Below are 25,368 nucleotides of genomic sequence, written 5' to 3'. Positions count from 1 at the left end.
AATAGTTATATCAAAAGACTTCTGGATTTTGGTTTGTATACAGGATGATGAGAAGTTGGTTCAGCTTTAATATTGAAGTATGAAACACTTGTGGTGTCGCAGGTTCCCTCTGATGGAAACAGAGGAATCAAAGAGCTCTCTAACTACGAACTTCATGGTGCCATGCCAGTTGACTATATTTTTATGGACCGTGCTGTATTCAGACCCTCCGCTTCTGCGTGGAAATGTAGAGGACATTGTTGCCGCGGATGAAGGCGTCGCCGTATTTATTCTTCAGCTGCCCATTCACGTACTCCTCCGTCTGCTCCAGGCAGATGTTCATGTAGCCATCCAGACAGGCCAGCACACCTGGAATTTGGTCAGTAACTCGGTAAATTGTAAAACGTGATGAGTGTGTTTGGGGAACTCATTGAACGCACCTCGGTAGTCAACGCCGTTGTTCAGCTTTACGGCGACGGGGCGACCGTGAATCTGATTGATGAACTGCGACAGGGCCTCTTTGCGGGACATTTTCAATAGATGATTTCAAAATAAATGCAGATTACAAAACCTTTTGGCAGCAATAATAACAAATGTGAATATAGTTGTTATTTTATGCCGGCAATGCTGCGGTCACACTGCAGGCTTGGTAAGGTGGCAACACAACTTTGCGGTGTGACCATTGCATTCGCTTCACTAAGAGCGCCATCTATTGTTCAAGTTGAGAGGAATTCAAATTCAGTATTGGGGTAATAAAGTTTAATTTAAATAAAGCAGCAAATAGAATACATCAATTATGAACTACATTGCGTCTAATCGTTATTTTAGTCTAGTGAATGCCCTCCAAGGGCGTGTAGGTCTTGTATTGGTACAATTCCGGTCCGCCGTAGCCGTAGAGAAGTTTTCCGCGTCCGTGCTCATCGTAGTAGGGATAACGGTACTTGGGCCTAAAATATTGTGTTAAAAAGTTAAGATAAATAATGTTTATGTTGACAAATGCATACCTTTCGAAGTACTGGAAGTTCGGTGCCTTTGGCTGCACTGTGGCAAAAGATGTGTGCGCCACAAAGGCCACAATAAACAAAATTAGCTGTAAAGTAAAGAAAATGGTTAAAAAACATTCAATATTTCTTAAAAAGTCAATTGGGTAAACATTTTTTCAAAAGCTCTATCTATTGGCGTGAAATTTTAAAGTTGTATACTAGAAATGGTTCTCATTATGTTAGGATTCAAACTTTTCGTAATTTATTTGAGCAAATTTATTTGAAGTTATTAAATAAATTATTATTATTAACCAAATTATCTAAAAATGTCAGATTTCCAATATAATTTTAATACGATTGCAGCAATTAAAAGCAGTGGCGTGCTGTAAGTAAAAGTACAACTTTAATTCGTTTTCTAACAAAAAACTTATCTATGTGAAAGCTAATTAAATTGGCCAAACTAGATTTAGGGAAGTTAGACATCACATTTATGCTCAATGGCTCACTGTGTCAGCTGCACGAAAGTGGTAATAAATGCGAGTGCGACGACGGCCAAGAAATCGCTTTCAGGCTTTTGAGCCGACTTGAAAGCAACGGTTTGTTGACGCCGGTTATGCAATTACACCAACAATAAAAGCCACGATGCGCAACTTGGCCACAACTTGTTGCCCGGAGATTATGACACATTTCGCTTGGCGTTCAACTTGGCCAAAAGAGAGCGCGGAAGAGAGCCGGATCGTGTCTTTCAAGGTCTCCCCATTCCCATGGCTAGAGAGAGCCTCCGAATTTGGCCCACATATGGTTCGAAAATGTGTCAATTGTCTGGCCGCCAAAAAGGAGAAACGAAAAAACTAAAAACAAATGGATTTTGAAAGAAGAACCGACGCGGACTCATTGGAAATTCAAGTCACTATTTCCGAGCAACGCACACAGTTTTCTTTTGGGTGCGACTTTCGCGCAGAAAAGGCGGAAATTGTGTCAGTGGACTTGGCCACCACAAGGTGTTAATTTGGCAGGTACACCCTAGAAACCGAATCTAACTATCTGAAACTTACGGGCAGCAGCAGGGCACTCAACTTAGCCATGGTTTTTTCGGATATGGGTATATAGTAGTGCTCAATCCCTGGCGTAACGGTAAAGCTAAAGCTGCGAGCGAGCGGTACGAGGTTGTTAGCCGATCGCGTTTTGTTTGGCAACTGAATTGCATTGCCAGGAGAGCTACCAAAAGCCGCGCTCCGCAAAGAGCGCGAAAAAAGCTTGGAAGAGAGCGGAGCTTCGAAGCTTGGCTTAAAAAGTTGGGCTAAGACTTTTCTCTTAAGATATTTGAAGTGCAAGATATAGTAGTGCTATTCCCAAGAATTTGCAAAACGCTTTTCAAATTGAAAGATGAGATGAGTTAATGTCCGATTTTAGGAAGAATAAGTTAACTTATCAATAGGTAAGTTAATATTTAATTTTAAATATGTATTACCATTAGTAAGAATAACATCTTCAATCACTATTAGATCAATAGTTTTCACTTGTTTTCTTAATCTAATGAGTCTGAAGATTTAGCAACTCATGGGGAAAGTGAAAGTCCTGAGGAAACAAAGCCTTAGCGCCAAATTTGCATAAATTTAGCCTGCCGGAACTGTGTGTTTATAAACAAAAACTCTGGCTTTTAAAAGCCACCTGAGCCGACGCACGTAGGCTCTTTATTACGGTTTGGATTCCAAAAAGAGACTTACCAACTTTTGAAGAGCGCGGAAAAGAGTGGGAAAACAGCTGTTCAAGTGGGCAAAAACGGAATTGGGGCCAGATTACCAAAGTGGTTGTGGCCCGACTGGATGACCACCTCCGATCGAGATGACGATGGACCCATTATGTAACTTCTGCAGCCATAAAGAGTCATGCTCCACCGGAGAAGAAAAGAAATAGTTGACAACCTGTTTTTGCTTTCTTCATTTCGCGACTCTGTGCCATTTCTTCGCAAACTCCGGCGCACTTTCTTTGCATTTGCATTTGCATTCGCATTCGCATTCGTATTTTCCATTCGGTTTCTATTTCAGTTGTCGTTTGTTTTTAACATTTTTATTTAAGTTTGCTCTGCGGCAAATGGCAGTAACCTTTGGTTTCCCTTATACCCATGCGTACTTAGTTCCGTCTGCCATGAAAACCAATTTGGATTGTCATTAAACTAAGCTACAAAAAATAAAACAGTTCAAAGCTGGCCTTTCAAGTACTCGCGCGAAGGTTGCAGGTAAAGTCACAGATCGGAGATCGTATTCCATTAATAGGCACTGTATACCTATTAACCTTTTAATACACTATAAAAGTTTATAAAATAATTTATGATTTGTATAAAGGTACAGAATAAACTACTTTTATGCATCTAAGGTGTTAACTTTACCACTGTGCTAGCGCATTTGTTGAAAATTCGTTAAAGACTTGTTAGCCGATTTGTATCTTGGCTATAATCCCTCTCTTTTCGGCCAACTCTCCGTTTCGACTGTGTAGCTTCTCAAAGTGTGTTTGGTTTGCCATATTTTGTAGCCGCTCGCGAGCTTGAATTTTGTTTTCAATATTTTTTCGAGTTGGCGCTTGGCTGCCTTTTATGCAACTAAGCGATTTCTGCGATTCGTGGTCTTCAGTGATCAATGGTCCAGTGACTCGCACGGGCGGCTCCTCAGCGTCGAAAAACACACTCGAATCGAGACAATGTTACACCTGAGATTTGTCTTTATGGCCGCTGTAAGTGCTCCGAAATCTGCTCAAAGCGAAGTAAATAAGCCGTGAATAAAATCGTTTAGAGCAGAGCGGAGGAAGTCTTTTACAAAGTGATTGTTATGCGCGTGTAATGCGGGGCGTATGAGTAATATAGTTGGATCGATTGGTTTATTGTGCAATCTCATTGCTCGCTAGCTTCTTGTGAACAATTAATATGAGAAAATAATTATGGCAATTATATTCATAAAATAATAGATCAATTTTATTTATATGCTTAAAAGTTTTAGTTACATGTGTCATATATTTACTAATTGTATTTATATATCTTACTTTTCCAGTTACCGCTGATGCTGTTGTTTCTACTTCAGTTTAGTCCACCTGCAGATGGCTTTATCATTCGGCTGATTACGGAGACACTGCAGAATAACGTGGCTGGTGAGCCGGTTCTTCACGAGCGGACTTCTTGGGACTTTGATCCGGAGGCGGCCAAGAGGGCCAGGTCGCTGTACTACGAGGTAGGTGGAAATCTGTAATCCCTGTATTGAACCAAAACTAAACCATTGATCCTTGATCCTTGCAGAAGAACGGATTCCGCTCGTCCAAGTTTATCGAGCGATTGGGCGTTGGTCTGGATGGGCGGCACGAGGAGCGGCGGGCGGAGCAAGGACATCGCGATGTGGGACGACTGAATGGGGAACACAATGTGAACTATCCGCCTCCACCGGCTTAGCCATAAATAATTATGATTTAAATTTAACTCTCATTGCGCCGTTTGCCAGGCTTAATCCTTTCTGGGTGGGCAGGGAAAATGGGTGGGCATGGAAAATCCAGCACATTGTCATCATTTTAATTTGCAGCGATTAATTGTCATTGTGCGCATTAATGTGCTTCACAAGGATTTGCGTAATTTGCACAACGTTGCAAGCATATTCCCCCATTCTACGCGGCTTATTGTCAGTGGGGGTAGGGGTGTGGGGCTGGTAAGTCCCTGGATCCCTTGGGCGCAACAGCGATGTTGTTGTGGTTTTAATAAACGTTATTAGCCGACTGGCTGCAACTGCAAATTGCCGCAATTACATTTGGCACAAGCGAAAAGCAGCGGCAGCTACTTACTTTCGCAATTTTTGTAATTTCATAATTCTGTCGCATAATTGAAGCCAATTTCGCTTCGAGCTGCTGAATCAGGACAACGCTGAGCGGCGCTCGAAGGTAAAAGGATACAGGTGAGCGGGTTTTTTCACATCCATTTGGGAATCAGGAGGAATGAGAACGGTGAAGTTCTGGGAAAATGTTACAAATGTGTAGTATACTTTTAGGCTGCGCCTGAAAAATACACAAATTCAAAGTATGCATATAGAACTAATGTAAATAGGTATATGTGATGATATAATATTACTCCATATAGGTAGCATTAAAAAGTCAGAAAATGAAGTAAAATGAAGTACTACAGATACCCTGTAAGTTATTCTTATTATTTAATATTTATATAATAAGTACACATTAGCGAATTGCCAATGAACTCGATGATCAGAATCGAGGGCCGACAATCACGAGGATTAAGCGAACAATGGCAACCGCAGCAGCTGCAACTGCAGCAGTGGCAAGTGCAACTGCAACTGCGTGTGTGCTGCGGAAATGAAGTGCCGCCGAAATGATGCAGCGAGTGCACGCAGCAAACTGCTGCGTTAAATAAATAAAATTACGCGCAATTTGCGGCTTTTTTCGGATCGGCGGAGAGCGGAAATGCAGAACGGAAATTACATTACAGCTGCTGAGTGCGCACAAAGCCAGCGGTGCGTATACGTAATGCGAGGCCAAGCAGCGATAACACCATAAAATTGTTTAATAAATTGTTAATAAAGCATTGTAAATACGCCATTGATAAATCGACACAAACCCCACCATCCACTATCCACTGTCCCCACTCGACCCACTCCAATCTAAATGGCAACCGTGCGAACCGCAGCAGTTGTTCCTGTTTATGACACTAATTTAATACGAAATCAAACAGTCATCGCCATCTCGATAAGACAGCCAGGCCGGCTGACTTTTATTAAAGGCAAATGTAAATAAAATCATAATGATATTTCGCCAGGTTCGCGGGCACCAGAGCGGCGATCCCGATTTCAGGCCACAACGAGGTGCATGCATTCATTAGCCTTATCAGCTCACTCAACATCAAATAAAATGTTCAATAATAGAAGTGGGCGGCAATGGGTGGTGGAGTGGGCGGGGTTGCGCCGAGTGCCAAACTGGATGATAATGACGGGATATCACATCAGGTTGAATCAATTGTCGCGTTGTTGGGTATTAACTTTCATTTTGTGACGATTTTCCCCTGACATCAATTGCTGTGAAAGCGGATTACTTGTCATAAAAATGTGCGCACAAAAAAAGGGAAATTTATGTAAGCGCTGGAAAAACGCTCGGAAAAGGGCGGGGGGAGCGGGGTGGATTTCCTCCGCTTTCAATTGGGTGCTAAATGTTTTTTGATACTATTATTAATGGACAGGTAGGACCATGAATGGTTGTCAAGTCGGCTGCGATGGAAATACTCTGCTCCAAACGGGCTAACTGATCAAATTGGATACCTTATGAAATCATAAGGACATAGATCTATAAGTTTTGTAACAAGTACATATCCCATTTATTGTCAGCAAAGTATTGGACATATATGATTTTTATATCTGCTATTTAGGGTATTATAAATTTTCAGTTAATCTGTTTTACAATTTCATTTAGTTTGGCACATTTAGTTGCCCTTTGTTATATAGATTACGTTATATAGATTTACGTGTTGGCTAGACATTGCATTAGCTTTTGAAAACATCGAATCTGAAAAGCATTTCCTCATTTGGCTCGATGGGGCACCAAGCCCACAGGTCGCCTGCTTATTGGTTCAATGTACCTGAAGGACACTTTTCCACATGGGAAAAATGAGAGGGCACTGGTGGCTGGTGGTATGAATTCCTTAATGCATTTCCGTTGCGCAATTGAAGTCGGGCCCCAAAAGGACGGGGCAAGGACTCGGTCGGTGGCTAATGCACGGGCCACAGCCACAATAAATGTCAACTTGTCCTGCATGCAAGTGAAGTGTATCCTGCGAGGGGGTGGCGAGGTCCTTGCTGTAGAGATGGGGCAAGAGGGGGCGGGGATAAATCAACTTTGCTTGCGCATAAAATGTAATTTATAAAATGTAATATAATATCAACAGCACACAGAGACCGGAGATTGCGGACTGGGCGGCGGAGGGTCCTGTTGGTGGGGTCAGCCCACAACAATGCCATAATGTCAACTGCCTTTTGTCCTTGCGGCTGATTCTGCTGGCGACCCGCTGCTGCCGAGTCGCCCGTCCTCCTTTCGCAGCCCAGGAGCATTTATTTTATTTCATTAAACGCAAGGACACTGCGCAAAATAAAGCATTCTTTAGAAAATGTAATAAGCAGTGCTGAAAAGTTTAAAATATTTTATTGTATTCGACGCGGTGTTCTAATTGGAATATAAGAACTTGTAGCATTACTTATTATATATATATATTGCTATATTTTAATCTCTGTGCAGAGTCACTTTTGGTCTCATTTGCTCTGCGCCTGAGAATCCTGCTCTCTCGCTTGCGCCGCAGGAGGTCCTTCGGCGCATCCTTGTGCCTTTTTATTTGAGGGTAATTGCAATGCTAGCTGGGCAATTTTAAATTTTATCATTGCGCCCGCATCTGTCGCTGACAGATTAGTTAGTTGTTCCTCTTATCCTTCTGCTCCTCTGTCTTCGGTTGGGTCCTTGTTTCTGCGCCGATCCTTTGTGTGCCTGCCATAATTTTGTCAAGCAATTACTCATTTACATAAATACGAACACGATGTGGTTCGAAAACATCAGATCAAATAACTCTTTAAGACCAAGTTCGTATTGCTTACAATATTATATCGATATATAATATATATATATATATATATCACAAGTGTTTGCTATTATTTACGAGCATGTGCAAGTAATATTTTCAATATGTTTGCCAAAGGATTTCGCTTGTGAGCTGAAAATGCAAATCCATTATGCCACAACGTCCTCGACTAATGCATTGGGCAAACTTTGAGCCAGGCTTTTCGCATTGTTTGCGCTGATTTCTAGCCATTGTTAAACGTATTAGGAATGTGTGTGTACTGGCTCAATATAATAATGGCCCACGTCTGGCGGTCTAAAAGCATCTTGAAGTGGAAAATTGACTTAGAAAACAATATAATGTAACAATTTGCCCAATCTCACTGACCTTTTAAATGTTTTTACATTTATTTAATAACGAAAACGTGAGGTATTGCAGTTGCAACCGTGCCAAACACTGAATAAAAGTATTCATCGAATAGCGAGGGGTAAGTACGCTTTTATTGAAAATCTCGAGTAAATTACAGTCATCATTGGGTAAGCCAAATCAAACATTTCCGGGATAGCACAGCAACTTCTATTTAGTTCGTCCTTTTTTCCTTTTTGCTGCTCATGGTCCTTTGCCACTCGAATTCACTTGATTACAAAGTAATTTATTGGCAAAACGAAAAGTCACAGGAGCGGCAGCAGCAACAAGGAGCTGGATAAACAAGGATTTGTCTCAATGACAGACTCCCGAGACTCCGACTCCTGGCCACCCATCGCCGCCCCCTTTTAACCTATCCGCTGTGCATACGAAATGCGGCAAATCCCAAAAATCAACAAACAAATGAAAAGAAAATTCAATAAAATCCGAACCGAATCACAGAGGGAACTTTTTCTCTCTTCGCATTTTTCGCTCTGGTTTGGAGGGGAAAAACTAATTACACAGAAAAGCTGGAAAAGCGTCTGCCGGTGGGCGTGTTGGGTTAGAAGGGCCACGCCCACGCTCTTCGCCTTTAACTTTTCATTTCTTTCCATTGGCATTTTTCCGTCTTCACTTTTCGCACATTGCGTAAGGCGCATTTAATTACGTATGCCAGGCAGGAGTTAGGATCCTCAACCACTTACACACTTCACCCGCCAAGTACAGTGATTCCAACAGATAAACGATCCAAAGCATTCATTTCAAATAGAAATATAGTATCACTATGAAACAGAATAATGTTCTTATATTAAAAGGAATATATCTTTAAGCGTATAAATTGCAGTCAGAAATAAAATTCCATATTATAAATTATAGCATATTTCACTCATAACACCTAGCATGTTGAGCTGCACTGTAGCTAACCGAGCGCACACAAAAATGCGAATAAAATTAATTATTTTGTCAGTTAATATGGCGAGTCTAACTGCTGTTAGCCCCTCCCCAAAACGACTCCCTTCCTCAACTCTCTCTCACTCTCTCTCTCGCATCCTTGCAGGTCCTTTTGCTGGCTGCTGGTCTTGTGACACCCGCAAAGCCGCAGGACACGACGCGTCGGCCGCCCGCCACCTGCCGCACACAAAATTGGCATGTTGTGTCAATATGGATGGCAGACTCCGTGGCCTTTGGGGTTCGACTTAGCGACCAGCCGAGTCCGCCAGCTGAAAGCCCACCAAAAAAAAAGGATGATGAATCCTGGTTGTCCTTTTTTTGGCTGCATGCCCGCGGTCATGTTATTTTTTGCAATTTGAACGTTGTTTGTGAATTCCAGGCTGGGCTAAAATTTTGGGGAATGAGGAACAGATAAAATGACTGGTGGAATCCTTAGACAACTTGTTAAATCACCGAGGGTATTTTTATTACTATTGCAATTGCACATAAACTGTGTTGATATTTGGTCCTTTGAGAAGTAATAAATATCTACTTCAGCAGGTTAAAATTTTGATGTGAGCAGTATGCATGGAATTTACTCTTAAGTGTTATTTTTTAAGGAATTTAAAAATATTTCCTCACAACTTTGGTAACAGTGCTGTAAAACGCCAATAAAATCCTTGCAACAAGCTGCCAGCAAACGCATAAATGCATGTATTAAAATATTTCAATAAGCCAATCGCATATGCAGTACATAGTTTTTGTCAATTTTTATTTACTCATCCTTTGAGCCCCGAATGGTTGGCATTTTGTGTTTTTTGTTAGCAGCTTAATGAACCTGTCCATGGCCGCCAAACGGCCAATAACAAAGTTAAAACAAACAGGATTCTCAGCCCCCCTCGATTGGAAAACTGTCTACCCCCCAAAACTGAAAAAAAGAAAGGAAGGGGGATGGGGAGGGGGTATGTTCCAATCCAACCAACCACAGGTTTCCAAACAATTACAGGCAAATTGCGTTGAAATGAAATTTTCAACGTTTCGATTTTTGATTCTCGTTCTGGTGTCTCTTCCCTTTTATTAACGGCAACGGCTTTTTTCGGCTCAGACTCTCTGTTGAGTGGCCAAAAAAAAAAAGCGATGCAAAAAAATGTTCATTACAATTTCGTCATAAGGCAAAGGCCAAAAATGGGCGAATAAAAAAGGCAAAAGACAACGCACAAAAGTGTGCAACGCTAAATTGCGGCCCAGCTAAATGCAGAACAAAGAAAAAACAGCAACAACTGCAGTCAGACAAAGATTAAATGAACGCTAAACTGGCAACAGCGAAAAAACAAAGCCCAAAGGAGGCAGTTTTTTACCATGCGGTGAATGGAGACGAGGCCTCTGCAAAAAGCGGTGTGTACACACTCACACATGAGGCGGCCAGTGCTGCCAAAGTCAGATGCTATTCATTTTTGAAGTCCTTTAAGATGCAGATTATATGGATTAACAGAAGCCTCGCTTCGATTTAACAGCAAATTCTACATAATTTTAAGCATTTTAACTCGTTTTCTATGTACGAAATATCTTGAATTATTCCTTTAAAAAGAACTATGTTGTCTAGTGAAAGATGCACAACTAAAACTTTGGTTATACTCTCAACAATTTTCCCATTTACAAAACTTTGAACTTGTTAGCCCTAAAAGTGCATTTAAATGTGTCATAATTTAGCTATATCATGGTTATAGCCAACTGATCAGTGCCATATGCACATGGACTAATCTCTGGGCGTTGATTTTTTGTTGCAGCTTTTAGACGCAAACGTTTATTGCATTTAGTTTTCATTTTGCTCGCTGCCGCCGAAGCCCAAAAAGGGAACTCAAACACAAAAACCTACCCAAACCAAATCCAAATCCCCCAAAATGGAACCAAAGGCAGTAAAAAAGCAAAACAAAAAAAAAAAAATGAAATTCGGCTAACGAGAAATTGCACTTGCCTGTTGGCCGTATAGGGGTTAAGGGGGCGTGGGAGTGGGCGGTACTTATTTGCACATGCTGGGCGAAATTTAAGCGCTTTTAAACACAATTGTTATAAATAAACAAAACAAAAAATGTAACAAATTTCATTTCTGCAACGTTTTTGTTTGAGTTAAAAATGTATGCAAGTTTTTGTACACACACACATATGAAGTCCTGCGTTTTTGCTCGTGTGTGTGTGTGTGCGGTTGGGCAAATAAGGAAATTTACAGCACTTATGCAAACTCACACAGACGCAGCTGCCCTCACACAGACACATGGCAATTGAATGCAATTTTGCATGAGATATTAAAAAATATTTTTTCGTCGCTTTTTGGGCTGCCAATTGTGTGTTACATTTCCGTGGGGCCGCGCAAATAGGCAAGGGGGCGTGGCAGGGCGGAAGGAGGTGCCATTGGCTGCACTTTTTATTTTATTACGCCTCCATTTGCGGCAGGGCCGAGCAACAATAACAAATGAAAACCGTTTTTAATGAAATTTTTGAACAAGTTTCCACCCACACCCCCCATTTTGGCGCTCATAACGCGAGTGGTGGAAAAGTAGGGGGCGTGGGAGGGGTGCACTGAAAAAATTACCATACAATGTAGATATAATGTAATGTAAGTTTGATGATGCTTGAAAATATAAAAGAAGCTAAGAGAATAGTTTTGTTTCCTTGGTTAAAGAACACATAAGTGAGTGCCACATATAGCATTTATTGTCAAAGAATGACCAATGAAAGTGGACATATTTTCTCCAAGTGTTGTGGGTGGGGGTCGTGAACAGATTGCAATATGCAGATGCTCTGATGAGCCTTCATCAGCCTTTCATTTCCGACCATTCGAGGCTCAATTGTTCCTCATTTGCCAATCTAGCCATAAAACTGCTAAAAACTTCTTTCTTTTTCACACTCGAATGGAGGGAATGTTTTCAAGGGTTTTTCTTGGGCACACGTTGGCACAAAAGGTGTGTGATTACAATTGTTGTTTGCCCGACCGCCGCCCCCGGGCCACGCCCATGCGTCCACATATCAAGCGCCTTATTGTTGTCGCCCAAAGATTCGGATACGAATTCGGATTGAGATTCAGATACAGATTCCCATGCAGAGCCACTTGGCAGTTGTCAGACTTTTGTCAGTCTATTTGTTTGTTTGGCTACAGTTTTGCATAGTGGCAAACACCCTCGCATATTCATATAGGGATATGTGAGCATTATCCTTTGTGTGTCCTCAGTGTCCTGGCCAAAACGGTAGCCACTCGCCCATTGTTCGCCCGACCAATTTTTATGTAATTCAAGTGCCCAACAATGCGACAGGTAATTTCCAATGAATTCCCTTTGGTCCTCTGATCTTCTGCCCTTCTGCTCCTCTGGCCACATGTGATTGCCCATCTCGTGATGAATGCATATGAATGTGCTGGGAGGTGGTCAAATCTTCACCTCAGAATAGAACAGAAGCCGAGCCGCATAATTATCGGGAATTCCTTTGGTCGGTTCCCAGTCGTTTGAAGTGAGCAGCGCAGCTCCTTAGCCGCTTATCTTGGCCAGAAATTTGCCAGAATCCTGTGCATATGTCCTTTTCATGTGTGCTTTAATTTGGCCCAGAAAGAGTGTCAATTTACCACTAATACGACGTATGTAGACCAAATAGAGTGCCTTACTTGGAACTTACTTAGGGGTTATCAGCCGGGGATCTGGAGAAGTGTGCCAGGCGTAGCTGGGAAGTCTTCCGGTTTCGCTGAAAGTACGGCACAAATCCCGTCCTTTGCCTCGGGACCTAATAAACGTGGCCAATAATGTCGAGCGCAAAAATGCCGGGATATAAAACTTAACTGCAGATATTTATATATGCGGTTTGAGTCGCCCCAAGTGCCCCAAATCGCCCTCTCCTGCAATATTAGATTATGAAACCAAATGTCAAACAAGCCTTGGCCCGTCTCCTTTCGCAGTTGTTTGATTACGTCCACAAACAGTCAAGGATATTGGATAATTCAAGCCACTACGTTGGATGGGGCTGTGTCTGTGCTGCACCCAAATGTATCCGTATCCGTAGCGCCTCGTATCTGTATCTGTATCTTTGCCTGTGTGTGAGTTGGCTGAATTGCGGTTGCTAGCCAACCTCAGCAGTTGCTCATTTGCCGCCGCATATTACATTTTCCCAGGCAGCAACGGCGCGCTTCAAACTATTGTAAACTATCTGCAGCCGGAGGAGTTGGGAATACTGCCAGCCCCGGATGGGAATATATCAAATTGATTAAGGACATTTAAGTAATAGACAGTTGTTTAAGTTTTTGGTTTATGAATGGCAACAAAGATATTATCAAATGATCATCAAGTATCAAAAGTACAAAGATGAAGCTGGTTTATAATTAGCATACTAAGCTAATAATAAGGCTAATTGAAATTCGGAAATCCTTTGTGGTACTTAACTATACCGACTCGAATCCCCATCCCTTGCTAATTGCAAAAGTCAATCGTTTTTCCGCCCCCTCGCAGCCGCTCAGAATGTTGTCAGTGGCAGGTATGAAATGCCCCCCTCCTCGGTGGCAAGTTAAAACTCAAAATTAAATATCCCAGCTAAAAGAAAAGCTATCAGTTCACCACTAACCCTATGTTCATTCTTAACCCCAACCGTCGAACCGCCCAAACCTTCAGCCTCCAGGACATCATCTTCCATTTTCGCCATGCCCCCGGGGAATGAAAAGAATATCCGGTAGACAATGGCAGGCAGACTGTAAGTAGACGAAAACTTTTTAGTTGGATTATGTGAAGGGTAAGAATGAACGCACACACACACACACAGATGCCCCATACCCATTCAGCTACTTTGCACCCACACAACGAGCGAAATTCATTTTATTACTTTGATATATTAGATTTAATGGTTAAGAAAAATGTTGCCAACAGCATCTATCCCCCCTGTAACCCCACCCCCACGCACCACGCCTCCCCCCTGGCTCTATTGTGAAAAGTGGGTGTTTGTGGGTTGTTGTCGTCGTCGCAGTTAACCTTATTAAAAGGTGAACACAGTCATGGCACCAGAGAGAATTGCCACAATGTGTTTACACGCAGCTGCTGCCGAGGGGGCAGAGAGGGCGGAGTGGGTGGCATGGGTGTGGTGGGTGGCTGGATGGGCTGCTGGCGGAGGGGGTAACACGATAATGACCTCGTTGGCTTCAGTTCCCTGAGTGTGAGTGAAATGCCGGGACATCCAATGAGCTTTCACCAGCGTTGCGCATGTCCCGAGAGAATCTCTCGACCAGAGAGAATTCTGCGAGAGGACTCGCAGCTGCAGGATATCTTGTGACCCCCACTCCGGCCCCAATTGATGTGCTAATTTAGAAATTACAATGAAGTGCAGTCTTCAATGAGTTTCAGTTTGAGTTTGGCTTTGATTCAATTTGTCATTTCACACTTGGCCTAAATGGCTTTCGGTTGCAAGGGTTGGGGGGGTTGTAAGAATGGCTCCTACAGCTAAATTAATTGAAAGTGTTGAAGAGCACAGACAAGTTGGGCTTGGAAGGGAGAAAGAGGTCCTGCAAAGCGACAATATTGATTCGTAATTACTTACACTCAGGCGCATCAAAATCATAATGTGCCATTATTGAGTAAGGCGATTTGAATTATAAAAATATATGTACAGATGATTTTTCAAGACTACTATTTAGCCTTTCTCAATCACCCATAAAAATAAAAGTGATTTGATAAGAGATTACCTAACGAATTACAGCTACTTAAGACCTAATTCCTCGTATCTTCAATCCAAAATGGGCAATCAGATTGCCCTTGGATAAAAAAGGGCATGTCCTGGGCTGGATTGAGGATCGGCAATTAGTGAGGAAGCAGCCTTTTTCTCTGGTTAGCAGTCCTAATGAGCCGGCGATTACGACTAAGTGCGCTGATGATGCTGCATAAATTTTGATGGCCGACGAGAACTATGCATTCCACATTAGATTAGAGATTTCGAGGCTGTAAGATCTGGGCAGGTAGGCAATCCTAAGTCCCGAGAGATGCCCTCTGCAGCTCTAAATTAAACGAACATGCAATCGGATTGCTGAATGAAATCTGCATAGGGAATGCGTCCTATGAAAATATGATTAAGCGCCTCGGCAGACTAACCCTAATCCTGCGTCCTGTGTCCTGCGTCCTGTTGAGTCCAGTGTCCTGTGGCGTCATGCATCTGGCACATTAATGAGTCCGGTCAACGCTTTGTCCCGCTTACTTGTTCACAGTTTTTCGCGGAAATTACGTGTGCACTTTTCACGATTTTCCCGGCTGAAGGTGCCGCGATCCTTGGCTTTGTTTGGGTTCGGGGCACAAAGGAATTGTGTAAGTTTCGACAAATTAGAGACCATAAATCCCGGTCCCTGCTTTGTTATCATTGTAGCCGGCGTTTTAGCACACCATGTATCCTTCGGGCATTAGATGGTTTTTTCGGGAACCACTTTTGGCCATTTTTGGCATTCCTTTGTGTTATGCAACCTGTGGGTGGACCAGGCTTCTGGGCTAAATCTTGGATAGAGAGCCCTGTCTAAACTGAAGCTCAGCGCAAATCCCAGATCTAAGTGGGTGATTTAAACAAGGCTGAGATATTTTCGGTTATTTAATCGTAGCAAAACCAGGGCCTACATATTTATAGATCCTTTCTGGGTGGTGCTACTTAAAATATTACATTTTTATTATTAAAAGAAAGCATACAGAAAATAAAGGTTGGTGGGATAACTTCATACTATTCAAATGAATATATATAATATATTTTATTTTTCAATTATTGAAATAACATATAATATATTACAAATTGATCTATTTTAAGAGTGCATTTATCATAGGTAAATATCATAACTTTATTTTAGTATTTAATATTTGAAACTATATAAGCATTTAAATAAATATTAATTAAAATGATTTAAATATTCATTAGCGAAATCAGTTCCGCACTGTACCTGTTCTGCTTATAACGAAATTCAATACGGTCCAGATCCTTCGAGATGAGATCAGTTTAATCAATGAACTTAGGGTTCGATCCTGCCACAACTCCTTGCTAAGTAAAGGGATTCATTGATCGTTTGGCTTGTTCAATGAAACCACGGGCTCATTCTCAAGATCACGGGGATCCTGGCCATAAATCTATCTCCGAAATGGAAGCGGAACTAATAAAAGAGGACCTGGCAAATGGCCGACTTGATTCAGGTACCAGTTTGGCAATCCCGTGAGTGGTTCAACCTGTTTTGTGATTTGTGGATGAGCCGGGAAACGGGAGGGAGAGGAAACTACTGAGAGAGAGAGAGAGAGTGAGATATATATAAAGGGAGAGGGGGAGGGTAAAATAGTTTTTAACAAGCGAAATTTGTGAAATAAACACAATTAATGAGCAAACCATGTTAGTTACAACTACCGAAAGAGATTGCATGGAAGGGGTAGGAAAGAGAAAGGTGTCAAGGGAAAGTACCAGAGAGATTTGAAAAGAGAGAGAGAGAGAGAGAGGAGGAGGAGGCCAACACCCCTAAGCCAAAACCAAAAGCTACCTGCAACCCAAACTCACACACACCGAGCAAAGCCAACCCAACACCAACACACAGATACACGGCACTGAGATACTGAGATACTGGGGGAAACTACCCCTACAGCAGGAGAGAGAGGGAGCGAGAGTGCGCGAGCGAAAGAGATGGCTGGCATGGCAGGACATGGGCGAAAGCGAAGGATTGGGAACTGCGATTCGGATTCGGATTCGAGAGCGAGCGAGCGAGCCTCGCCCATTTCACTTGCAAGCGGAAAACAGGCAACGTATTTAAACCTACGGGCCGCAGGAATCGCACTCAGTCGGTGGTTGTTGATCGTCACGAGCACTACTCACTCGCAGTTATTCACTCGATTCAGCTCATTGCAGTTCGTAGCAGTGGCTGTGAATGCCGTATCGAAATCAAATCGTTTAATCGACTAATTTACCCGATAATAGCAATTAATTAAGCTAATTTTTAAAGCGTGCTCATCAAATATTGTGACAGTAAACAACAGTTGCCAAAACGAAAACCTCGAAAATCGCTAACAAAATAAGAAAATCAGTGAAATAAACCATCAGAAATCCTCACGGATCGCGAGAAGCTCTCCCGGTGGAGCTATGATGACCACGACGACCTCGCAGCACCACCAGCACCATCCAATCATGCCGCCAGCCATGCGCCCCGCCCCCGTTCAGGAGAGTCCTGTCTCACGCCCCCGCGCCGTCTACAGCATCGATCAGATCCTGGGCAATCAGCACCAGATCAAGCGCAGTGGTGAGTTTAAGTGTAACAATTATAAGCTGGGGATAACCCACTAAATTGTAAAAGTAAGGGGATCCTTTTTACGAAAATCATCGGTTGCCGTCGGCGATCTGATATATTTTTCTAAGAACATCACATTTAAACTTGAAAGGATATATAACCAAGATGCAATGATTGCATTTTCTTAAAGAATCTTAATAAATTGTTTGGCTTAGCGAAAAATAATAGAATTACGTTCTTCATTTAGAGAATCTAATGTCAAAGTTAGTTTGTGAATAAATATGTGCGAAACTGGGCGAATTGAAAATTGTAAATTTGAATGTATAATTTGAATAGATTACGACCTATTTAGTCAGTCTAGCTTGTTAATTACAGGTTTGAAATATTTCTCACACACATCTTAAACATAATGAAAACATCCTGAAAGCGGTACAACTTACCACCAACTGGGCAAAATATCACATTAGACTTCATGCACAGCCAATGAGCTCCCCCCAATTTGGTGCTCCAAAATCCGACCCGTCCTCCTCCTCCACTGACCACATCAAATAGATGCTTTCGCAAAGGGGACGGAGCAGTGGAGAGGCAGATTGACATTGCCATCCATATCATATGCAAATTGCTCCCAAGGGACATTTTATCATAGTTGGGAAAGGTGAGTGAGGGCAGTTCAAAACTTTCCGGCAAACACCGACCTCGAACTCCACCCAGAGAGCAAAAAGAAAACATATCATGACAATGGGAGGTGTTCGGCATGTCGGAACTCTTGTTGTGGGCGTGGCCAAGCTGCAGGAGGCAGTTCGCCCAAGGATCTGCTCGAGAAAAAAAAAACACTGTATCAAAACATATCTGGCCGGATATATCGCATGGAGAGCGGGAACGAGCAATTGCGTCATTAGACCCGTAATTAGATTGAAGTCCTCGGGAGAGGTGGAGGCTGGAAATTGCCTGGCAGGATTCAGTGGAATCACGGCACCCATTGGTCCAGGTTGCAATTTGGCGACAACGAGCGGCGTGCGCACCGCAGGACACTGCATCCTGTGAGCCTCGTAATTTGATGCTCGCTGGAAATTACCTTCTTGCCACAAGGGGCTGCGTAAATGTTACGAAATACGATAAGGATACAAGCAGGACACGGGCGTCCCGTTGAGCGGGGACGTGTCCTGGTGCCATTGTGAATCCGATTAATTTGAGGTTCATTAAAGTTTGATTACACGTTTTGCCTTGGCTCGAAAAGAAACCGTTTTGAGTACTCACAAAATCGTTTCGTGTGAAAGGATATTTATATACCCGGTGCCGTGGGGTTGGAGTTAAAACTTATTCCGGCTTTATATTTATTTGTTATTGATTGCCAAATCAATTTGCGTAGCTTTCGAGCACTTGAAGGATTTGAATTTTGTTCGAGACTGAGACCATGCAAAAAAAGGGGGTTAAAATTCAGGATATAACTACTTCAGCCACAATTGAATGAACTTCAATTTCTGCAGCTGCCGCTTGGCTTTCGATTTTGAAAGTCAAACGCGAAACTTTTTGTTTCCCCACACACTCGAGTTCAATTCGAAATTGTTTAACTTTTTTTCCCTGCCACTTTTTTCGCAGATACACCCAGCGAAGTGCTGATTACGCATCCACACCACGGCCATCCGCATCACATCCATCATTTGCACAGCAGCAACAGCAACGGCAGCAATCACTTGTCGCATCAGCAGCAGCAGCTCTCGCAGCAGCAACACCACTCGCAGCAGCAACACCATTCGCAGCAGCAGCAACAATTGCAGGTTCAGGCCAAACGAGAGGACTCCCCAACGAATACGGACGGCGGCCTGGACGTGGATAACGACGACGAGCTGTCCTCCAGTCTGAACAATGGCCACGATCTCAGCGATATGGAGAGGCCGCGTAAAGTTCGAAGGTGAGTGCAGCGACAATCCGCTTAGCAGATCAAATCGTATTTACCCATTGTCGGGCTATTAAAAAACATGCCAACAAAGAGAGGGGGCAAACTCTTATCCGACGTATCTAACGTGCCGCCCTTGCCTTTCCGCCGATTTTTCACAGATCTCGCACAACATTTACAACATTTCAATTGCATCAGCTGGAGCGAGCCTTCGAGAAGACCCAGTATCCCGATGTTTTCACAAGGGAGGATCTGGCCATGCGATTGGATTTGAGCGAAGCACGCGTGCAGGTAATTGAAATTGGTTTTCGATTCGCGCAATTATTTTCGAATTAAGTTGCAGTTCAACTCGCTCAAATGTATCTGTATTTCCATCTAACGGATACTGGCAGCGTTTAAATATTGCCATCGCAGCGTCCGCTAATAAGCGAATAAACCACTTCCAGAGTCTGGGAACTTGAATGGCCAGATAAGAACTGGCGAAACAATCGCCGAACCCAATTTGTAAATGGTCTTTGAAACACTTAAGCCCCACTTTGTATACAAACACGCTTAGTTCGTTAGTCGGAGGAGGGTTGAATACGGGTTTTCTATAGGGGTTGGCACCAAGGACATTAGATATTGTGATTTTCCAAATGATTAAATCGTCCGCGCTCACATGGTGTTGGTATTTTTATTAACTCTACTTTCGGGTAAACAATTAAAGTGGCTTTGGGTGCTGGCTGGCGGCAGGACACGCGGCCAAATACACCCGACTACACATGTAATTAGGGTGTCCTTTCGCTCCGAATCGCATACGATTTGATTTGAGTTGTGAAACGCTTTCAAACACTTCACATCTGATTGAGCGATTCGCTCAATTTCGATGTTGTTTGTTGACAGGGAATAAAAAAGCAGGGAAAAGTATTGCCTGGCACAAAAAAATGAAAATGAAAAAAAGAAGTGAAGTGAAGAGAATGTGAAACAACTTGACCTAAGCACTCACATAGGGATTACCCGCTTCGAATACAAATTGTCCGTTTCACGGTCGTCATCCGCATGCTCACATCCGCATATCCGCATCCTCATCCTGCGCGTCCTTGCACTCATTCGTATCTGTTAGCAGATTAACTGTAATTGGTCATTGATTCGCATATGCAGAGCGTTTCGGGTACTTGAATAGTAACCGACTTAGAGCTGCCCGATTTCAATACGTGTGTTTTATTTTTTTTGCTGAGCTGCTGATAGATACAAAAGTATCCAAAGCGTAATCCCCGCTTGTTTTGGGGTTGGTAAGTGAGCAATTATTTTCGGATTTGCATGCTCGTTGTGTGGGGCATTTGGAAAAAAAGGAGTAACCAGCGACTTATCTCCCGGGTTAAGTCAAATTTTTATTGTCGAGTTGGGGTATCGCGAAAAAGTATTGAAAGCGAATTTGTATCAATCTGGAAATTGTTGAATCAAAGCGTTTTTAAACGCTTTATACAATCCCGCTTTTAATCAGAATATATTTAAATATTCCAAAATAAGGAAGCAGAATCTTCTCACACAATTTTTTAAAGTACATATTTTTTTGAGTTCGCAAACCACCTCTTCCAGTTTTTGCGACAGTTTCTTCTCTCGTTTTGATCGCACATGTGTGATAAATGCTGAACGGATATCCGCAATTCAACTTTTACTGCCTGGCTGCTCTGGCACAGTGGTTTAAGTTGTTGCCATAATAATTGCTGCCAACTGACAATTAAAAAGCCCACAAAATCGCACACTCACAGCACTTATGTGAAGGGGTTGGGGGGTGGTGGGTGGCGTTTTCCCAGCAGAGACACACACAGGACACAGGACAATAATTGGCAGCAATTATAGCAAGGAAATCGTTGCTAATTTACTACTCGCTCAACTGCACACATTGTTGCAGATTCTGGGTGGCCGAAGAAGGGGGATACATCTAAATACAGGGTGTCTATAATTGCAGAGCCTTCTCTATTGTCTCGAATTCATCACCGAACACAGACAGTTGTCAAGTGATTTCAATTTACAAACAATTAATTTTGCCATCAAAAACGAGAGCCTCGGCTCGCACTGAAAATTCGTCGCCCCCAAAGGCGGAAATGTGTGTGCAGCCAACGCCTATTTTGTGGATGGCCTAGGGGGCAAATTTGCATAGGGGTGAATTTGGGTGGCTACGAGTTTGGTCCACCCCAAACCCAAACAAGTGTCGAAAAATGCATAAGACACCCTTTTGTCTGACGAGCGAGACAGACAGTGAGGACAGACAGAGAGCGTTGCAAATCAGAGCAGAACACTTCCGATTGGATGCCATTGTATTTGACCTACCCCTCCACGACGACCAAGTCCTTTGCCTCAGACACTCGAGGCTGGAGGAGGCAGAAGGAGCCATCCAAGGACCAAGTGCTTCCAACTTTGCGAGCCCACAGATTGATAGATTGGGAAATTGTTCGGTTTTTGGTCAAAGTCAAAGCAATTACAAGTCGCTTGCCAAGGCGCTAGTTTTGTAGAACTAATCAAGTTTAGATCGAGGGATACCCTTTAGAAAAGAATGTTGGTTTTTGAAAAGTATACACGTTGTAAGAGTCTTAAAAAGGCATATCCTCTCTTAGATAGATGCTATATCAGATAATTTGATGTTTTTTCTTACCCCTTAGCTTGTAATACCCTTAAATCCGAGGGCACCCAAATTTGCATACCTACAACTCCATCTCTAAACTCCCTTCTTTTCCGTGCACTTGCAGGTGTGGTTCCAGAACCGTCGGGCTAAATGGCGCAAACGTGAGAAGTTTATGAATCAGGACAAGGCCGGTTACCTTCTGCCCGAACAAGGTGAGTTAACCACCCCCATCTCACGAATCCACCCCATCAAATCCCAGCCATCACCCACCCAACCAGCGATACGCATTTGATTTGTCCGCAAATTGCCAAATTACGTGTGCAACATAATTAGGAATTATGTCGCTTGTGTCGCTTGTGTCACCACCATCACCACCGCCACCACCCGCTCTCTGACTTTCGACTAACGAAATCGCCCTTTTGCCTTCCGCTTGCAGGTCTGCCGGAGTTTCCGCTGGGTATTCCCCTGCCGCCACATGGACTTCCGGGTCATCCGGGCTCGATGCAGTCGGAGTTCTGGCCCCCGCACTTTGCCCTCCACCAGCACTTCAATCCCGCTGCAGCCGCTGCCGCCGGCTTGCTGCCCCAGCACCTGATGGCGCCCCACTACAAGCTGCCCAACTTCCACACCCTGCTCTCCCAGTACATGGGTCTGAGCAATCTGAACGGGATCTTTGGCGCGGGAGCAGCTGCAGCGGCGGCGGCAGCCTCGGCCGGCTATCCGCAGAATCTATCGCTGCACGCCGGTCTCTCTGCGATGAGCCAGGTGAGCCCGCCGTGCAGCAACAGCAGTCCGCGCGAGAGTCCCAAGCTAGTGCCTCATCCCACGCCGCCCCATGCCACGCCCCCAGCGGGCGGCAGCGGAGGCGGCGGACTGCTCACGGGCGGACTGATCTCGACGGCCGCCCAATCGCCGAGCAGCGCGGCAGGAGCCAGCAGCAACGCCTCCACTCCCGTCTCCGTGGTCACCAAGGGCGAGGACTGAACGCTGTTCCGTGATATTTGGATTCGTTATGTACATATATAGATACACGCATACTTGTAGATATCTAGTTTTATTCACGGTCACATAGCCCACGCACTGTAAGATATTTGCAGCTTTGTCTATTGCCAAAGTTAACGTAGTCGTAATGCCTAAAGAATTATCTATCTGTAAGCGATCTTCGAGCGAACATATTGGTAGTCTATCCACTAAGTCTAAACTGTCGAGAAATAAACGATATGAAAAGATACTTGTTGCGTTTTATGGGTGGCTTAAAAATATGATAAAAAGTAATATAGATAGATAAAGATCTTAATTTATTACACAAAACATAGGATGTGTCGTTTCTTTTGTACATTCCAAGGATTGGACAGGTCTTTCAAATGTGCGATCTCTCATCCTTGCTTCCCATATTTTGATTTTCAATGCCAATATTAATCTCTCAGTTAACTTCCGTTAACGGAAAGGACTTTTATAATTTTCCACAACATACACCGCTCTCCCCGCGGCGCGGCAAATTAATCGCAAAAAGTTTGTACCTTAAGTAGGGCTTATGACCCTACAAAGACCCATTATAAATCGCTCAAATGCTACAATTGATTGTGTACAAAACTCGACTCGACCTTTCCTTTTTGCCAGAGTCAAATGAAAGCGATCTTGGGCCGAATATCGGTTCTATTCGACGACCTACCCCGACAAATGGAAGAAGGGGCCAGAGTTCAAATCGTATAATAATCTCGATATTATGTCAAAATTGCCGAGCGCAGGAAATGTTGCATAACATGTGAAGAGCAGGACAAGGAGCAGGAGACCAAGTAGACCAAAGAAGCCCAAGGAGCCGCAGAACAATGGGAATCCAGAAGGAATCTATCGCATTGTGCCAGACAGCCGTGGAGGAAATGCAGCTCTATGGGCTGGATGTGTGAGCCGAAGGATTTGCAGCGAATTCAAGTGGTGGTGGCTGCACAGGAACCAGACCGAGTCCTTTCATTCGAGGCCGCATGCAGAGCTAAATGCTATATTGATATCTCGTAATTTGTGCCATAATTACTTTTTAATAATTTCGCACAGCGCTCGTCCTCGCTGCAGGATATCGCATTGTGTGCGCGATGGCCTCAAATTTAATAATAAAAACGCCGTCAAGTTCCTGTTCGTTCGATTCTGTCTAGATTTTCACCGAGATTCGCATTCGCATTCGGGTTGCAATTTGATTACACTTACCACTCTCAGTGTTTTGGGCACGGGCGAGGTCAGAGCCAAATTCCCTGCACAAATAATAATGAGCGAAATGCGCGACTTAACGGATTTGTCGCAGTCAAAAGGATGTGCCCGAAAGGACGAGGCAACCAGGACCAGTCAAAAGAAGCTCTCATAAAACTCATATGCAATTGCCTTTTGTGGCCGTCCTTTGTGTACAAGGTAGCAGAAGACATCCGGCGAATGGAAGGTCCTGGCGGCGAGGTGATACCCTTTCCTATCTGATTCCAATCGTTATAACTAAGTATATGTAACCAAAATGGTTAATAAGTACAAACATGTCACGAAAATATTAATGAATTTATATATATCTTTGTTTAAGCATATAATATTTTGTTGCACGGATATTTGATTTCATCTTTAACATCAAAGCGCCTAAAAGTTATGTAAATACTTTAAAATGGATACAAGGAAGGGTATTCAATTGGCGCTGCACTTCCAGTCGCCTTTCATCTTGTTTCTATCAACGAAAATTCAATAAGTTGAAGTAGATCTTTTATTTGTGCAAGTGTTTGGCCAAGAAGCAGTGGTGGGTGGCAAAAAAGTGGGCGGGGTAAGCCGCCCATCGACAATTCGGGCCACCCAAAATGTCCTTGTGTGTGTGTATGTATGTATGTGTGTGCTCATGGAATTTCACTCAGTGTGCAAATGCAGCGCATCACTCTGCGGGCTATAAATATATGAAATTTATCAAGTGGTCCTTCGAGTTTCGCATTTGTGGCTCTACGAAATTGAGTGTCGAGGACCCAGCCATCCAATCCCTCCATTTTATTTGCGCTCGGCTCAGTGCAATTTCACCTTGTGTTGGCACAAATTTTCGACGAGAGCCCAAATGCTCTTCAAAATGCCCAACACAATGGTAAACGAAAATCAATTTCGTCCTCGACACTCGAGCGCATTAAAATGGTAACAGTTACGCAAAACAGCAAGCAAGTGGACGCGATATGAGATGCTGACGGTGGGCGGTGCACTTAAAAAACTGCCAGCATTTTCGAATATAATTCTATATGTATATATATATATATATGAGTGATATATATGTATGAAATCCCGGCGTAATGAGCGACAGTTGATGATGCAGTGAATACAGCGGTAATTAAACAAGTTAAATCCGCTCAACAGACGCTTAAGAAAGATTTCACCTCTCGCTGCAGAGAATCGCCTTTCGTCCTGTTCGTCCTGCTCGTCCTGTTTGCCGCCGTATTTTCATTTCATTTCATTTGGCACAGCAGTCGCAATGCTCGTTACGCGCACTTAAAAATTTATTTCGCATTTAATTCATCAAAAGTTGTCAGCGAAGTAATTACGCAGATTGTCTGGCTTTCTGTGGGTGGAAAGGAAGATTGCACAAGGAATATGCCTAATGAGCGCCATTTTGCCGGCATTTACTGCCAATGCCACACAAAAAAGGACACAAGGGCGCTGTGTAATTGCTGTAATTCGTGGCCACTTAAGAGGACATACATACATATACCGACAATTTGTCTGAGAAGTATC

At 43.2% G+C, this 25,368-nt stretch overlaps 4 protein-coding genes across 5 annotated transcripts; 2 read left to right on the top strand and 2 right to left on the bottom strand.

Moving 5' to 3' along the window:
• Positions 1–26: 26 nt before the first annotated feature.
• LOC6735462 (U6 snRNA-associated Sm-like protein LSm6) lies at positions 27–644 on the bottom strand. The gene is made up of 2 exons (XM_002082365.3): positions 420–644; positions 27–348 (listed from the first exon to the last, which is right to left on the bottom strand). Exons 1-2 carry the CDS (start codon positions 508–510, stop codon positions 200–202), a joined length of 240 nt encoding a protein of 79 aa, XP_002082401.1. The 5' UTR covers positions 511–644; the 3' UTR covers positions 27–199.
• Positions 645–723: 79 nt separating this feature from the next.
• LOC6735461 lies at positions 724–2,174 on the bottom strand. The gene is made up of 3 exons (XM_002082364.4): positions 2,018–2,174; positions 984–1,069; positions 724–926 (listed from the first exon to the last, which is right to left on the bottom strand). Exons 1-3 carry the CDS (start codon positions 2,045–2,047, stop codon positions 809–811), a joined length of 234 nt encoding a protein of 77 aa, XP_002082400.1. The 5' UTR covers positions 2,048–2,174; the 3' UTR covers positions 724–808.
• A 919-nt stretch (positions 2,175–3,093) lies between these two features.
• On the top strand, positions 3,094–4,431 carry LOC6735460. Of its 2 annotated transcripts, none has more exons than XM_016181469.3 (3): positions 3,094–3,201; positions 4,007–4,183; positions 4,249–4,431. In XM_016181469.3, exons 2-3 carry the CDS (start codon positions 4,016–4,018, stop codon positions 4,396–4,398), a joined length of 318 nt encoding a protein of 105 aa, XP_016028768.1. In that variant the 5' UTR covers positions 3,094–3,201; positions 4,007–4,015; the 3' UTR covers positions 4,399–4,431. The 2 variants fall into 2 exon arrangements, with proteins under 2 accessions (XP_016028768.1, XP_002082399.2); XM_002082363.4 differs by lacking the exon at positions 3,094–3,201 and adding an exon at positions 3,564–3,692.
• Positions 4,432–16,603: 12,172 nt separating this feature from the next.
• LOC6735459 (aristaless-related homeobox protein) lies at positions 16,604–22,864 on the top strand. Its single transcript, XM_002082362.4, has 5 exons — positions 16,604–17,143; positions 18,731–19,043; positions 19,190–19,319; positions 21,758–21,845; positions 22,070–22,864. The coding sequence occupies exons 1-5, from the start codon at positions 16,987–16,989 to the stop codon at positions 22,615–22,617; spliced, it is 1,236 nt and encodes a 411-aa protein (XP_002082398.2). The 5' UTR covers positions 16,604–16,986; the 3' UTR covers positions 22,618–22,864.
• The last annotated feature ends 2,504 nt before the right edge of the window (positions 22,865–25,368 follow it).

The sequence above is a fragment of the Drosophila simulans genome, chromosome 2R, assembly GCF_016746395.2.
Source record: "Drosophila simulans strain w501 chromosome 2R, Prin_Dsim_3.1, whole genome shotgun sequence".
Taxonomy (NCBI): Eukaryota; Metazoa; Arthropoda; class Insecta; order Diptera; family Drosophilidae; genus Drosophila; species Drosophila simulans.
Note: the sequence above shows the minus strand (reverse complement) of the source record. Positions and strands in the feature narration are given on the sequence as shown.